Source organism: Ambystoma mexicanum, chromosome 10 (genome assembly GCF_040938575.1).
Source record: "Ambystoma mexicanum isolate Mex_15411 chromosome 10, UKY_AmexF1_1, whole genome shotgun sequence".
Taxonomy (NCBI): domain Eukaryota; kingdom Metazoa; phylum Chordata; class Amphibia; order Caudata; family Ambystomatidae; genus Ambystoma; species Ambystoma mexicanum.
In genome coordinates this window covers 267,515,202-267,531,152 of record NC_090932.1, presented here as the reverse complement: position 1 = coordinate 267,531,152, position 15,951 = coordinate 267,515,202, and the positions used below count along the sequence as shown (strand labels likewise).

General features: G+C 44.3%; 1 protein-coding gene across 3 annotated transcripts in view; it reads left to right on the top strand.

Annotated features, from left to right (window-relative positions):
- LOC138493162 (beta-galactoside alpha-2,6-sialyltransferase 1-like) overlaps positions 1–15,951 on the top strand; it is a 648,815-nt gene that overhangs the window by 121,160 nt on the left and 511,704 nt on the right. For all 3 annotated transcript variants that reach the window (XM_069620349.1, XM_069620347.1, XM_069620348.1), the window contains one exon: positions 12,901–13,604. In XM_069620349.1, coding sequence (XP_069476450.1) covers positions 12,944–13,604 — 661 coding nt within the window. In that variant the 5' untranslated portion in view covers positions 12,901–12,943. The remainder of the gene's footprint in view (positions 1–12,900; positions 13,605–15,951) is intronic.

Below are 15,951 nucleotides of genomic sequence, written 5' to 3'. Positions count from 1 at the left end.
TCATACAACCCCTTCTCAAAAAACCCTGATTTGATCCAGAGGACCATGCCAATTACAGACCCATCACAAACTTCATGTTCATCAAGAAGCTTTATCGAGAAGGTTATTGCTACTTCACTACTTGCCAAAGTCAACCACCTTGGCCTTGTTGGTGATTACCAGTCTGGCTTCTGCCCCAAATGCAGCACCAAGACCAAGTGTTGGATGATGCACTGTGAATCACCTACACCCGAGTCTTATGCCTCCTAGTGCTCTGGACACCTCGGCTGCCTTTGGCATAGTTAACCAGCTAACACTTCTCTCCCTCCTTGCCAACATGATGGGTTTCTCTGGAACACTCCTAAAAAGGTGTGCATCCAACATACCTACCAGACACCAGGCAATACAGATGAGCTCATTCAGATAAAAGCAACCCTCAAGCACATGTGGAGTTCTATCCTCTCCTGATAATCTTCAATCTATACATAGAACTCTTGCGAACTCTCCCAAAGGACCCCACTATAGCCTTCCATGTGTATGCTGACACACAGCTGTGCCTGAAAGTCAGTAGTCCTAGGATATCACTCGTCTCTGTGAATGGCTGGCTACCATATACCTCAAGCTGAACCGCACCAAGACTGACGTTGTCCTTGTCAGTTCCCTCACCAAACAACAACTCGTGCAGCAATGGCTCGACGGCATGTGTCTGGAAGGATTCTGCCCTCAGCTGTCAAACTCAGCCGAATCCCTGGGCTCTTTTGTTGAAAGTTACGTTTCCTTTCAAAAGCACATAGTCAAAAAGGTGCATGGCTTCAAGTCTCTACATTGTACAAAATCAAACCATTAATTGCCCTGCATGACTTACGCATGGTGGTTCAAGCCCTTGCCATCTTACACATTGGCAGGGGAAATACCCTCCAAACTGGCTTCTAGCTGCACAACAGGTCTCCCTCGAGGCAGCCTACCATGCTGCAGCCCGCCTCATGCCAGGTGACCACAAATTCAACCTTATCCCCCCAACATTGTGCAAGCCGCACTGGCTTCTCCTTGCCTCCAGGGCTATAGTCCAAGCTTCATATATCAACTGCAAAGCAAGCCCGAGGTTCTCTGTGATATTCTCAAATATTAAAGGCTGCACGCAAAAACGACAGATTTTTTTTCAGCCAATTTGGTGCAGCCTTTAATATTCGCTAATGTTAATTTTCTGATAAAATAAGAAAGGCATTTTCACTCCACACCAGTTTCGAATATGAACACCAACTTACTTGGTGGCTAAACTCCACACCTTTGGAGACTTACACACCTCACAAAGCAAAAGGCTGGAGTTTAAGCTATCCTGTAAAGAGGAGACTCACAAGCAGTTCTTCTCCTTTCACTCCCCAACCATATGGAACTCAATCTCAGGAGATGCTCGAAATGCCTCCACCATCCTCTAGTGCCACAAAACACTAAAAACATGACTCCTTCAACAATACCTGCTGGACGAATCAAAAGCCCTCTCTCCCTCCAGCAGCAGTGCTGCGCTGCTGTATAAAATGCCATCCACAATGCTGGCACCATCCTGTTGTATAGTGCTTTACTTTCACACATAAAATAATTAAAATAAATAGTGTACATATTGTGTGATCACCTCTTTCAATCTATGAGTTATCGCAGGCCATCTGCTATCACCAGGTTTACAAGGGCCAGGAGAAAATGTTATTGTTAAAAATGTCAGGAATCCACTCATTTAATAAGTAGAATATTTGTCAATTATTCCCTATACATCTTTTGCCAACACAAGTATCTCCAAACTCTGTTTCTCGGTGGATGTGACAGCATGGCTGCTACATTTTACAAAGTATTTTTGATAAAATAACTTTTACCACATTTAGACAGTCCTGCCTGGATGCACGAGAAAAGGTACTGTAAACGGCAGTCCATGTTAAGATGTTGAAGAATTGTTAACTAGTAACACTGTCAATGCCTATCCATAAGGGACCATATTATTCCCATGTGTGAGAACTCTTTTATCAAACACAACATGTAGGGTTTTGGGCCTTGGGTAAATGTCGGGTGGCTATCTGCTATTGTTTCTTAACTCTGGCAATGTTCACATTTTCACTAGTTTTAGAGTTTGTAAGACCCGGAACTGAGCTCCGGTATACTTGCTGACCATCCGTTTTAAGCTGTCAACAATGATCATAATGCTGTTTGATTTGTACAATCATGCAGCACTCCAGACACAGAACCCATCATGTTGCTACTAATGTTCTTAGCCACAGCTGTGTGTGGTTTCGCTATCTTAAGGATAGAATGGCTCTTTTGCATAAGCTTCTAAATATACTGCCTTAACCACACCGGCAAATGACGAGTGCCCCATAGAAGGCTGCCATACTGGGATGGGCGTGGGCAAAGTAATACATCCTGTAAAATGACATGCTATGGTAGTTTTCCAGCACCACAATGATTAATAGTCAACATTTTTACGAGTCCCCGGATGGAGCTTTCTGATTGCTCTTCCAAACTTGAATTAGATAGGAGTGGCCTGATCCTCCATTATTACAAAGTGGATAGTGGGAAAATGTAAAACCCTTGATCTGCATTGTTTCCCAATGTAGGTGAAAACCAGTAAGGGGATATGGCACATTTATTAGATTAAATGTAGATTAAATGTATCGGTGGCACACTACCAAATCCTGCTGACTGAAGAATGTAGACACCTCACATCATTCATTACACCATTCAGCCTAGCCTGCTTTTGGAGGATGCCATTGTAATAGCTTCTGAATCAGCAGCATTGCAGGAAGTAATTAATAACTCTTTTGTCAAAGTGTCTAAAAGCAACATTGTCAGTCCAGGGCAATTTATTAGTGTATGGGAAAGGCAGGAAAAACATGAGGTCAGGTTACATGTTGAACTAGAAAGTGTACAAGGAAACGTTTTAGCCACAGTTTTCTAAATGAAAGAGAGCCTTGAAGGGAGTAGAAAGATACTTTTGGAAAAATAATCTTTCACCAAAAAATGTAAATAAAAAACGTTTACCTGGAGATTGCCGGTCACCACGGTAGACACCATAAGATATTTGGGCATTCCGATTTCCTCAAAATGTTTCTTTGCAAATCAAAGGGACAAAATGAATGAAAAGGCCTTGCCTTGTATATCCCCCATGAAGGTCCGAAGGTCAAAATTGTGCATGTTTTCCCTAGCACCCCTAATTGAGCTATACAGGTTAACAGAGACAGCGATCCTGCTATACCCTTTTAGGCAGTATGTCACAGGCAAGATTCGTGGGAATGTTTCCATACAAAGAAAGTGATTATCTTTTGAGAAACCTTTTAAATTACCCAGCTTGTAGTTAATCCCTTGACACTCACTCAATCACTTGACACTCCAAGAGAATGGCACACCTGCTTCATTTCTCAGACTTTTATGAAATGCTGTGCCACTTTGCTCAGTTTGTCTACTTAGAACCCAAATAAATGTACTTGTATTGAGAATGAATTAGATCCTGTATTGCTGGCAGCACCAATACCCTCAGCAGTCCTGGACTGGCCTACCGGGACACCGGGACTTTCCCCGGTGGGCCTTGGGGTCATAGGGCCTCTTTTGGGGGAAGGATACATAAATAAATGACTGGGAATGAACATCCAGGCCAGCCTGAATAGTTCGCTATCCACTGGCTGCAGCATTTCTTTTCTGCCCTGTGGCTTGCGCCTGCCCCTTTGTAAGGGGAATCGACTGCACGTGACCTCTGCTGCGCTCGTATCACATGAGCAGGTTCAGCGCAGTCCGGGCTGACCTGACCTCAGTGCTGACTCAGTGCCTCTGCTGCTGGTGAGTGTTGCATGCTCCGCCCGCCAGCCCACGAGGGAGGGGAGCAGTAAGCGACATTAGGCGCTGCCATTTCAGGTGCAATTACTATTAGAAAAAGTTTTTATTTTTTTATTTTGGGCTAATCTTCAGAACGGTCGATCACTGGAACTCACGCACGTTACCAATCTTTCCAGAAGTCCATAACGCTGAACGTGCATCACCTAGTCCTCGCTTGCGCAAATTAGGGCCCTCTTTATGTTGCTCAGCCATGTAAATAACATTTAGCTATGTACAAGACTAGGGGGATGTACCGTGTAGGGGTAACTGTCAAAGGTGCGCAACATGTGTTGGCCTGAAATGGATCACAGTGGCTGTGACACTCTGAGTGCTCTCCAGTTCCCCCTTTTCAAAATGACGTGTACAAAGTGGGAGCCACAAGTAACACATGCAGCAGGGCGCGCTGCATCCAGGGGCACAGGGAAATGAAGCGTGTTCCACAATCTGGATTTCTATCTTCAGAACTATTATTACTTTAGGAGTTGTGCATGTCTGCATACTCTCAGTGAGTGTTCAATTCTGTTTGCTTAAGTGACTTTCTCATGGCTTGTTGGCGATGCATCATGGAATGGGTCATTTTGTGCCATAAAACGGTATTTTTGCAGGATTTTGGTTGCACGTCGTTCATGGAGTCGATGATGCGATAGTGAGTCAGGGTGCAAGAGAGAGGGGGGCAGTGTGCGAGAAAAAGAGGGTGCACGAAGGTGGGAGAGAGCCAGGGTGCAACAAAGAGGATGTGTGTGCAAAGGTGCAAGAGAGCCAAGGTGCAAGAGAGAAAGACAGGGTGTGAGAAAAAGAGTGTGTGCAAAAAAAGGTTGTGCATAAAGGTGGTAGAGAGCCAGGGTGCAGCAAAAAGGGTGTGTGCTAAGGTGCAAGAGAGCCAGGGAGCAAGAGAGAAAGACAGGACGCAAGGAAAAGAGTGTGTCCACGAAGGTGCAAGAGAGCCAGGGGCCAACAAAGAGGGTGTGTGTGCAAAGGTGCAAGAGAGCCAGGGTGCAAGAGAGAAAGACAGGGCGCAAGGAACAGAGGGTGTGCATGAAGGTAGAAGAGAGCCAGGTGCAACAAAGAGGGTGTGGGACAAATGTGCAAGAGAGCCAGGGAGCAAGAGAGAAAGACAGGGTGCAAGGAAAAGAGTGTGTCCACGAAGGTGCAAGAGAGCCAGGGTGCAACAAAGAGGGTGTGTGTGCAAAGGTGCAAGAGAGCCAAGGTGCAAGAGAGAAAGACAGGGCGTGAGAAAAAGAGTGTGTGCATGAAGGTGGAAGAGAGCCAGGGTGCAACAAAGAGGGTGTGTGTGCAAAGGTACAAGAGAGCCAGGTTGCAAGATAGAGAAAGACAGTGGGCAAGGAAAAGAGGGTGTGCACGAAGGTGGAAGAGAGCCACGGTGCAACAAAGAGGGTGTGTGTGCAAAGGTGCAAGAGAGCCAGGATGCAAGAGAAAAAGACAGGGTGCAAGGAAACGAGGGTGTGCACAAAGGTGGAAGAGAGCCAGGGTGCAACAAAGAGGGTGTGTGTGCAAAGGTGCAATAGAGCCAGGGTGCAAGGGAGAAAGACAGGGCACAAGGAAAAGAGTGTGTGCATGAAGGTGGAAGAGAGCCAGGGTGCAACAGAGAGGGTTGTGTGCAAAGGTGCAAGAGAGCTAAGGTGCAAGAGAGGAAGACAGGGCGTGAGGAAAAGAGTGTGTGCATGAAGGTGGAAGAGAGCCAGGGTGCAACAAAGATGGTGTGTGTGTGCAAAGGTGCAAGAGAGCCAGGGTGCAAGAGAGAAAGACAGGGCACAAGGAAAAGAGGGTGTGCACGAAGGTGGAAGAGAGCCAGGGTGCAACAAAGAGGGTGTGTATGCAAAGGTGCAAGAGAGCCAGGGTGAAAGAGAGAAAGACAGGGCACAAGGAAAAGAGGGTGTGCACGAAGGTGGAAGAGAGCCAGGGTGCAACAAAGAAGGTGTGTGTGCAAAGGTGCAATAGAGCCAGGGTGTAAGAGAGGAAGACGGGGCACAAGTAAAAGAGGGTGTGAACGAAGGTGGAAGAGAGCCAGGGTGCAAAAAAGATGGTGTGTGCGCAAAGGTGCAAGAGAGCCAGGGTGCAAGAGAGAAAGACAAGGCGTGAGAAAAATAGTGCATCCATGAAGGTTCAAGAGAAGGGTGCTATCGAGTGAGAGGCTGTGTCCAAGCAAAGGCACAAGCACGAGAGCAAGGGTGCAGGACGGGAATGGTGCACAAGATGGAGAGGGGGCTATAGGTGATGAAGATAGGGCTGTCTTGAGAGGGACAGGTGCTGCATGAGCGGAAGCAAGGGATACGTGAGGAAGAGGGGGCTGGACGCAAAGGGAAGATAGTGCATGAGAAGGAGAGTATGTGCATTAAAGGGGGAGTGCGCAGATGGAAATGAAATACATTGACCCAAGGCCCTGAGCTGCCATCACCCATGGTCTATTTCGCTCACATTGTGCTCCCTCTCCTCCGAGCCTGTGATCTGTTAGCCTTTGTGCGTTAACTCCCCTTTTTGCTATGCCCTTCAGAGACTCTCTGCAATCTTACACCCATTTTCACATTCATAAAAAGGGTTGTTTTTTTTGGTGCTCTTTTAAAAGAAAACATTCGGTTTAACATTTTATGTTGAGAAAAAATAATCTGTCAGTGTCCCTTTATCACAAAATGTGCACAGCATTTACCTTTGTGTTGTTTAATGTTCCCTTTTCATACATTGTGTCGGGTGGAGGGAGCTTTGCAAGAATGCTTGCTGCTAACCATTGTTCTTGCTCTAGCTTGAATGCCAGCAAGGCCGACTCAAACTCCCATCCTTCTAATGTTGATAAATGTAGTACTATTATGTTGGAAAACAGTAAGATGGGATTTTACAGTGCTAAGAAGCAGTAGCAAGCACTAGATACAAAACAAGTGAATGAATCAGTCTCCTTTCAACCAACAGTTTTTCCTAATGTTTTATGTTGTCGGGTTCATTTAGCATGTGATTTTGTGCTCTGCAAATCAGCCTTATTAAACACACATGGTGCTAGTCTTGATCGATGACAATGAAGACATTAATATATGTTGATGCACATTTCATGGACGGATGGGAGGTAATGTGCATAGCTGTATAACATTGGAGACTGAGTTACCCACACACCGTGTATACAATTCCAGGTTCCAGACTTGGCTAAATTGTCGGATTAATTTGACCCAAATGGACCAATTCTCCTAACGGCTAAAGATAGATCACTGAGAAGTGATTAATTTCAGTTTTCAATATAAAAAACCCTAAACCCTTTATTGCTAAATTCACCATTGTCACGCCCCAGATCACTGAAATTCTGCACGCCCTAAACACACTCCTATCAACTCCACCAACTCCACGCCCTTTACGCCCAGGCCATTTTTACAATGTTTGCCTATGGTGCCCTTCATCTTGCTTATGCTAGTGATGTTGAACCATGGTAGACCCACTAGCACAGCTGCATAGGCAAATATGGCTACACTTGCCATATGATGACAGCATCAAGGCACGAGAGGGTACCCTGTACCCTGTAAAAGATGACTATAAACTGGCACTCCCCGAGGCTACATTTAGCATATTATCAAAGCAACTGGGCAAGTGAAGCTGTATTTAGCATTTTATGACTATAACTGGCATCTGAGGTTTTAACTGACATCACCTGATAGTAACCGGGCACAGCGGCAGGACTAGCATATGGTATGATTGCTCGCCTAGGTGTGCCCTTGGCATATCTTGACAGCACTCATGGGATATCGCTATAGCATCTTATTTAACATCTAGCTGCCAACTAAAATACCCTTTTTCTGCTTTAGATATATTTGCTGTTAATTGTGCACACATATTTTAGGCGCTTTTACTTTTGTCACATCACTTCCTGTAGGGTCATCAGGAGTGGATGGGGTGGTCAAGGGGCAGCAGATGGCCCTTCCAGTGAAGTCATCAGGTGTAAGATGTCATTTTCACTCCCCCTTGTATTCTGGTAAATTAACGTCCTTAATTCCACGAACCCGGTGTTCATTTTTTATTTTGCATTTTTAAAGCTCTCACACAGCCCGGGGGCATCAAGGTGCAGTTACAGGAGTTGTTTATCTTAGTTGCGTAGTTGTTTGTCTTAGTTGTGTATTTATAATGCGCCTAAATACCCAGAGGTTTCCAAGCGCGGACCCGGGGATCGAACCTGTGTTACTCCGTGTCGTCTTGCTTCCAAGGCGAGCACGTTGCCGCTGAGATATTCTCCCGGGACGACGGTTCATGTTATAATGGTGAAGCTGGTGGTGGTGACAGGGGGGCGGGGGAGGGGGTGTTTTGGTATGCCATGCTTCAGTACCTCATATCCGCTATGTGCACCATGGCGGTTACATCTTCAGCTGAAAGCTGTACTTTTTAATCAACAGTGATGCCCAAAATGCCACAGAAATGTAACACAGTTCCATAAAAGTTTGCTCTTTGTGATCCATGGCGCAATTCCCTGGATGTCTGGTATAAATGAGAACCGACTGAATCATCAGTCTCTTTTTTTCCAGCCTAACTTCTTCCATCGCTGACACGCTAATTTCAGCAATTACACAACAGGGTCTGTCAAGCATAATAAACAATGAAGTTAAACAGGAAATAAAAATTGTCTAGAGGTTTAGGTGGAATTAGAAAAACAAAATCTTAGAATTAAAAAAACGTCTTGTCCTTGCTGTAGGTTGAAATGACCATTAAGCCCTGTATAGCAGGGAGGTGTTTTTATTGTGGGTTAATGCCCAACACCAAGTTATTGCCGCAGGCATAGCAGAGGGCAATATTTTGGGCAAGAGCATTATCCTAGTTGATAAGGGTATTAGCACTTTGTGGTAAACTAAAACAAAACAGTGTATTTAATGTTAGTTGTTAGGCTTCTGCTGAAGTCAACATATGTGCAAGGAGGTCAATAATTAAGCAATATGCCCTGAGCGACGGGGGCATTACCGAGTCAGGTAATGCCTCGGGGCCCATAGTTATAGGCCTGAGCGAAGCAAGGGCGTTATTGAAGGCCCGGGGCATTACCAGACTCGGTATTGACCCCGCCATGAGGGGTCTATTGATATTAGTAACCCGGCCCACAAGACTGGGGTACTAAAAGCATTTTTTTATGTCCTGAAACGCTGCAGCGTTTCCGAACGGAAAAGAAAAAAAAATGATGACGAAAATGGCCGCCGGCAAAGGGAAAACGAAGTCCGTTTTCCCCTTCCATGGCGGCTTTCGGGAGCGGATGGGCTGGGAACAGAAGTGTTCCCAGCGCGTTCACTCCTGAAAAAGAGAAATCAGAAGGTAAGTGGGGTTGGTGGGGGGGTTGGGAGGGATGGTACGGGTGGGGAGGGGTGAGGAAAGGGAAAAAAACATACTTGAGTCCCCAGCGGGGGGCGATGGCAGCTTCTCAGCCGTGTGGAGGCTTGGTGCGGGGATAGCCCCGCCTTGAGCCTCCTCATTAACTGAGGGGCAGCACGCCCCCCCTTTGGGAACAATGGCCATGGAATCCTAGCTGAGGGATTCCCACCGGTAATGACCCGGCGAGAGCCAATCAGAATGTGTTTTACCTTCTGGTTGACTCTTGCCGGGTACTTATAGAGATTATTGACAGTCAATAATGTCTTACGGATGCTGACAGGTTCCAAACCTCGAATGGGTGTTATCAGCCAGCTCCCAAATTAAGCGCCTGAGGCAAATCATATGGGCACTTAACGAGGGTCAAAGAGCTGAGAACTGTCCATCCAGCCTAGCCATAGTGGGCTAGAATGTCACTGTGATATTGGGAAATACTAACCACATGGCCAAAAAATGGAGAGGATGAAAAGAAATCTAAGTAAGAGCCATTAAAGGTGTCCAAAGTAAAGCAGCACTAACCTGTGCTCTGGATGCATGCCACTGATTGCAATGGTGGGAGGCTGGATAGCGGAGAATGAGTCGGACAGGAGACCGGTGGACTACGAAGTTGGGTGAAATAGAAGGCCGTGTCTGGGAGATAGAGAAAAGGTAAGGGGTGCCAGAACACAGAGCAGTCACTGGAGTAAGTGTTAAAAGCCAGGAGGAAAGCACAGGAAAAGAGGAACCAAGGTTATGGTGCGGGTGAGGATGAGGCAGGGAGATGAATTGAGATAAAGACGAAATGGCACAGTGTGAGAGTGGGGAGCAGAGATTTGATCAGGAATCTATGATAAGTGAAGATAATTGCAGAGGAGAATGCACTGGGATCGAGTATACCAACAGGGACCGAGCGACCGCAGAAAGGCACATGAGGGGAGAGATAAGCAAGGAAACAGGAGCCAGCAAAGGGCACCGGTGTTGTCACACAGGGGGAGAGGAACATTCACTGTGGTGGAGAAGAGAGGCCTATATAAGAGGTTAATCCCTTCTCCTGCCCCATTGTTGCCAGGACTGGACTGGACTATAGGTAACTCTGGAGATTTCCCTGTAGCCCTCTGCCCTATGGGCCTCTTTTGTGTGGTAACCTATTTTATTTCCAAATGTTCGCATTGTAAATGGGTTGGGGTTGCTGAAAATGTGTAATATGGGGCCACTTTGAATATTTTTCCAGGGCCTCTTTTGGTTCCCAGTCCACCCCTGACCCTCAGGTGTACATTTACATACACAGTCAGAAATGGACTTGGTGGCCTGTTCGGGATCATTGTACCATCTTTGTTGATGATTGTGTAGACCATACGCCACTAAGAATGGGGGCCTATACATGTAAGACTCAGGAGGGGAATAGTTACCTTCTGGTCCACCCCTTTTCTAATGTGAATTTTGGAACATGCTTGAAAAATTAATAATTTATTACACACAAGGCTAATCATTTTTCACTTGGTGTATTCAATTGTAGATTTGATCTTGATGAGGATTTGCCTATATGCCTGTGGAAGAAGTTTTTGTAAGAACAAAACATGTTAGTATTCGCGTAATGTTTATAGACTCTACCCACCCAGGAAAAACTGAAGAAATTGGTTTAAGGAATCCTTGATAATTGCTCATTTGTTGCTCACAAACGGGGCTTGACGTATGTTCAGCAGGATTGTGAATTGGCTCTACAATGAAAATAGGCAGGACCGCATAATAAGTAGTTCAGGGGACAGAGACTATTTTTCATATTATATTGATTTTAATAAATATTTGCAGTTATTCGAAAGGCTGCATCTGATAGAAGTATGAATGACGCATGTTTAAATTAAGGGGAGTTTACGTTGCTGGGATTTGAGTGAACATTCTGGGTGCACACATTTTTTGGAGCCAAGCTGGTATATAGCATGTCTTTAGTATATGTTTAAATTCCGGCCCCCACCCATCGTAGTCAAGTGGTACATTCCATCTGGACCCTCAGCTCATTTGATATCAATTTACCAGGGGGCCAGAGGAGGGATTTCAATCTATTTGCCATCATATGTGTAACTTCTCCAGCATCGTGTGGTCTCAATAATATACAGAGATTTCCCACACTTGCAAGAATTACCAGTGAGCGAATGATAAGTACAATTACATGAAACTTAAAATGATACCAAAAGGGCCCCAGAATAATTTAGTTCAGTGCTGCGCTTATTTTTTAAAAAAACAGGAGGGTTGGGCAGTAATTGGTCCCTTGTGTAGCCCTGTACCTTTACCCTTGATGTACACCATCCCTGAATATTAAGCCTTCTCGTCGTGCTCAAATGAAGTTCTTTACCTTTCTCTGCAAAGTCCGAAACATGTCCCATTATCATTAGTATTGTTATATCTATTCTCTGTGTTGCTGGGCTGATTTGTGAGATTTCTCTGTAGGATCACACAATGTCCTATTATTATTAGTACTGTCATATCCATTCCCTGTGTTGCTGGGTTGATTTGTGCGATTTGTCTGTAGGATCACACAATGTCCTATTATCATTAGTACTGTTATATCCATTCCCTGTGTTGCTGGGCTGATTTGTGAGATTTCTCTGTAGGATCACACAATGTCCTATTATTATTAGTACTGTTATATCCATTCCCTGTGTTGCTGGGTTGATTTGTGCGATTTGTCTGTAGGATCACACAATGTCCTATTATCATTAGTATTGTTATATCCATTCCCTGTGTTGCTGGGTTGATTTGTGCGATTTGTCTGTAGGATCACACAATGTCCTATTATTATTAGTACTGTTATATCCATTCCCTGTGTTGCTGGGCTGATTTGTGAGATTTCTCTGTAGGATCACACAATGTCCTATTATCATTAGTACTGTTATATCCATTCCCTGTGTTGCTGGGCTGATTTGTGAGATTTCTCTGTAGGATCACACAATGTCCTATTATTATTAGTACTGTTATATCCATTCCCTGTGTTGCTGGGTTGATTTGTGCGATTTGTCTGTAGGATCACACAATGTCCTATTATTATTAGTACTGTTATATCCATTCCCTGTGTTGCTGGGTTGATTTGTGCAATTTGTCTGTAGGATCACACAATGTCCCATTATCATTAGTACTGTTATATCCATTCCCTGTGTTGCTGGGCTGATTTGTGAGATTTCTCTGTAGGATCACACAATGGGCCTCATTACGACCCAGGCGGTAAGTTACCGCCTGGGCCGTGACTTTACCACCATGGCGTAAACTACGTTTACGCCATGGTGGTTGGCGGACTTACCGCCCCATTCCGAGTTTGGCGGGGCAGTAAGTCCCCAATCCCCATTTACCCTTCCCCATTCCCATTTTTGCCCCATAGGGCATAATGGGAGTGGGGAAGGCGTTAATTACGCCACCGTAAATTACGGTGGCGTAATTAACTCCATGGTCCCTTAGCGCCATGGATTTTAACACCTGCTAAAAGCAGGTGTTAAATCCGCCATGGCGCTAAGGGACCTCGTACTTAGGCGGTAAGGGTCGGCGCTGTTTACGCTGCCGTAAACTCCTTACCGCCTGGGTCGTAATGAGGCCCAATGTCCTATTATCATTAGTACTGTTATATCCATTCCCTGTGTTGCTGGGTTGATTTGTGCGATTTGTCTGTAGGGTCACACAATGTCCCATTGTCTTTAGTACCCTGTAACAGTATTGATTTTGATTTGTGTGATTTATTGATCCATATGTTTACTTTTTTGTTTCTAGGATTTAGCTACCTCTTCGGGGCCTTCGTCTATGTGTGTCCATTATGAGAATCATTACGTGGACACAATCATGCATGTGTATTCTTTTTGCAACTGTGCTGGTAACTTTGTTTTTTTTTTGGTGGAATGAATCAAAAGACATTCCCTTACAAATGCAATCTAAGTTTATAAACACAAGCCTTGTTTCTGAAAAAATCGTCAAAGCAGATTTGGGCGGCACAGAATCAAACTTCCAATGGGGTAAAGAGTCCACAGAGACCCCTATAAGAATTCTGCAGACCACTACAGAGAAGGGTGGCAAAAGGCATCGATTATTGTACCCGTCAAACCGTGCCCCCTTCAAAGAAAACCTCACGAGGAAAGATGTTCGCCAACGTTTCCCGGTTTGGAACGAGGACACTTCCGTAAAGGACCTCGTCCCCAGGTTGCAGCAGATCTGGAAGAGCCACCTTAAAATAAACAAGTACAATACCACCTTCCTTAAGAATAGCAAGCGCCGGAAGCATGCCACCGCTGAGCTACTGTGCATGCTCAAGAAGGTGAACATGGACATGGTCAAAGGGACGGATTTCCCAGACAATAGTCCTAAGTGGACTGCCTACTTACCAACGACTTCCCTTGCCGCTGCTCTAGGCACTTTCAAAAGCTGTGCTGTAGTTTCATCTGCTGGAGCGATGAAGTTTTCAAAATTGGGACCTGAAATAGGTATGTCAGATACTTTATTGATCATCCATTATCATATCGATGTCTTAGCTTTGACTTTGTTTTCTTCCTACAGATGTAGCTTGCATTATGACATGCCGAATACTAACAGCTATTAATAAACTGCTTAGAAGCATATGAAATGGGCCTGAAGCACCATATACAAATGACATATTATTGTTATTATTGTTATTATTATTATTATTATTATTATTATTATTATTATTATTATTATTAATATTATTATTATAGTTATTTTGTTTTGTTTTGTAAAGTACTCATTATTTCAATAGCCCTCATCTAAAACCAGAACACAGAATTAATGTACAATTTTACCCCTGGTTGTAACACTTTCCAGAAGCACCCTCATTTTGGAAACTATTAAATGACACCCATCTATCTACCCGCTCTATTAAAACTAGTTTCATCCAAGTTTGCAGTGCACAATCTAGCTATCCAGTGCACACTTCATAACTTCTTGGGTCACAGAAATGACTCCAACAACCTATGAAAATGCCATTGCAATAAAGTTGAATTGTTGTTTGATACTACTTGGTGCCCACCACCAGGGTTCAAGTCCTAAAAATTTAAGTGGGGGACTCATCAACAAATGCAATGGGATGTGACGTCACCATAAATTAGAATATCAAGGTAAAATATGCACATTTCATTAAATTGGCTTTGGATAACCACGCAAATTGAACAGGACGAAAGGCATTTGTCTTTCATAAAATCAACATACACAAAACCAAGAGAGGATATTTTCTTCTAATAGTGTTTTTGAAAACTTTAAAAGATGTGCATGTTTTAAACTCCCAAAAATCAATACAAATGTTTTCCCTGGAACTTGCAGTACCGAAATGGGATATTTCACCTTGAGTTGTTTGTTATTTTTCATCAGGTTATAAAGTGTAGTGGTGAAGTGACCGGCCTACAAATCTGACGACTGCCGAGGATGGCTTTAATTCATAAATTCAAAGAGGATATTCAATGTTTCTCATTTCATCTGGGGGGGACTGAGTCCACCCTCTGGATAAAGTGGGTGGACTCCATCCCCCCACGTGTACCCTCGACTTGAGCCCTGCCCACCACGCTTCTCACGCTCAGTTTATGAGGCTGAACCTGCGAGTCCCGTCTCTATCCTCTGTTTCCTCCTTCCAGGAAGTCATCCCTGTAAATAGTCAGGTCTTACTTCCAGACACTGTGGCAGTACTCGCTGTACTTAATCTCACCCAATAGCAAATCCTTCCACCTCCATTTGGGAATCGATATGCAGAGGAGATGTGGCATGCCAGTTTGGTCTGGACTGCTCCCGTTGGTGGCAATGATACTCCTGACTTGCATTTGGTTGACATCCTTCTGCAATGGTGCAGATGTGCTAGAAACGGTTGTGTCGAAGGTTGACATTTGATGGCTATGGGAATTTAATATTCTACACACTATTAGAAATGTAGACAAGCAGCTCCTTGCACATTAACTCTAAAATCTCTATTCCAGAGTATTGCGCCATGAAGCGTAAACATTTTGGAGACATTGGATGAACTCACTTCCTGTTTGCTAAATCGATTGTATTATTCAGCATGTTACATACATCTTGTCCAACGCATTTCTCTTCCGCTGTTTCCTTTCAAATTCACTCTTTTTCTCTACGATCCTGGTCTCTTATATGCTGTAGTTGTTCTGCCCCCTCTGCATAAGAGCATTGATGAACTCTTTTCTCCACTGCCATCAAAACAATGTGTCAAAATAATTAAAATGAGTCCTGTTAAATGTGCTGGTACACAACTAGACCATTGTCATATTTTCTTTTTCAAAACCTAGGCCAGTCAAAGAAGGGTTGCTGAACCTTTTATTCACAGTCTTCAAACCTCCCTTTGTACAGGACAGGTGACCATTTGATTGTTATGTTATGTTAACCCACTTATATCGCACCAAAGCCCGAGAGCATCCAGGCACCATTTAGCAGAGAAAAATGAGCAACATAAAACTCTTGTTACTCAAATAGAGTGGTCTTCAGCTGTTTTCTGAAAGCCAGATGGTTTTCTTCTTTATGCAGGAGTTCCGGTAAAGCATTCCAGGCCCGTGATGCTTGCACATGAAAGGCACAACCATTTCCGCAGGCTCTCTTAATGCGGTCTATTTCTAACAGGCAGGCCACTGCAGATCAGTGATTTCTTTTGGGGCAGTAGATATTCAGCCTGTCTTTAAGGTAGGCTGGAGCATTACCAAAAACACATTTGTGGCAGATACTCAACAGCTTGAACTAGATCCTTGCTGAGACAGGCAGCCAGTGCAGGTACCTCCGTGCTGTCGATGTAGGTTAAGTGTGACTCATCTGATATATGATGCG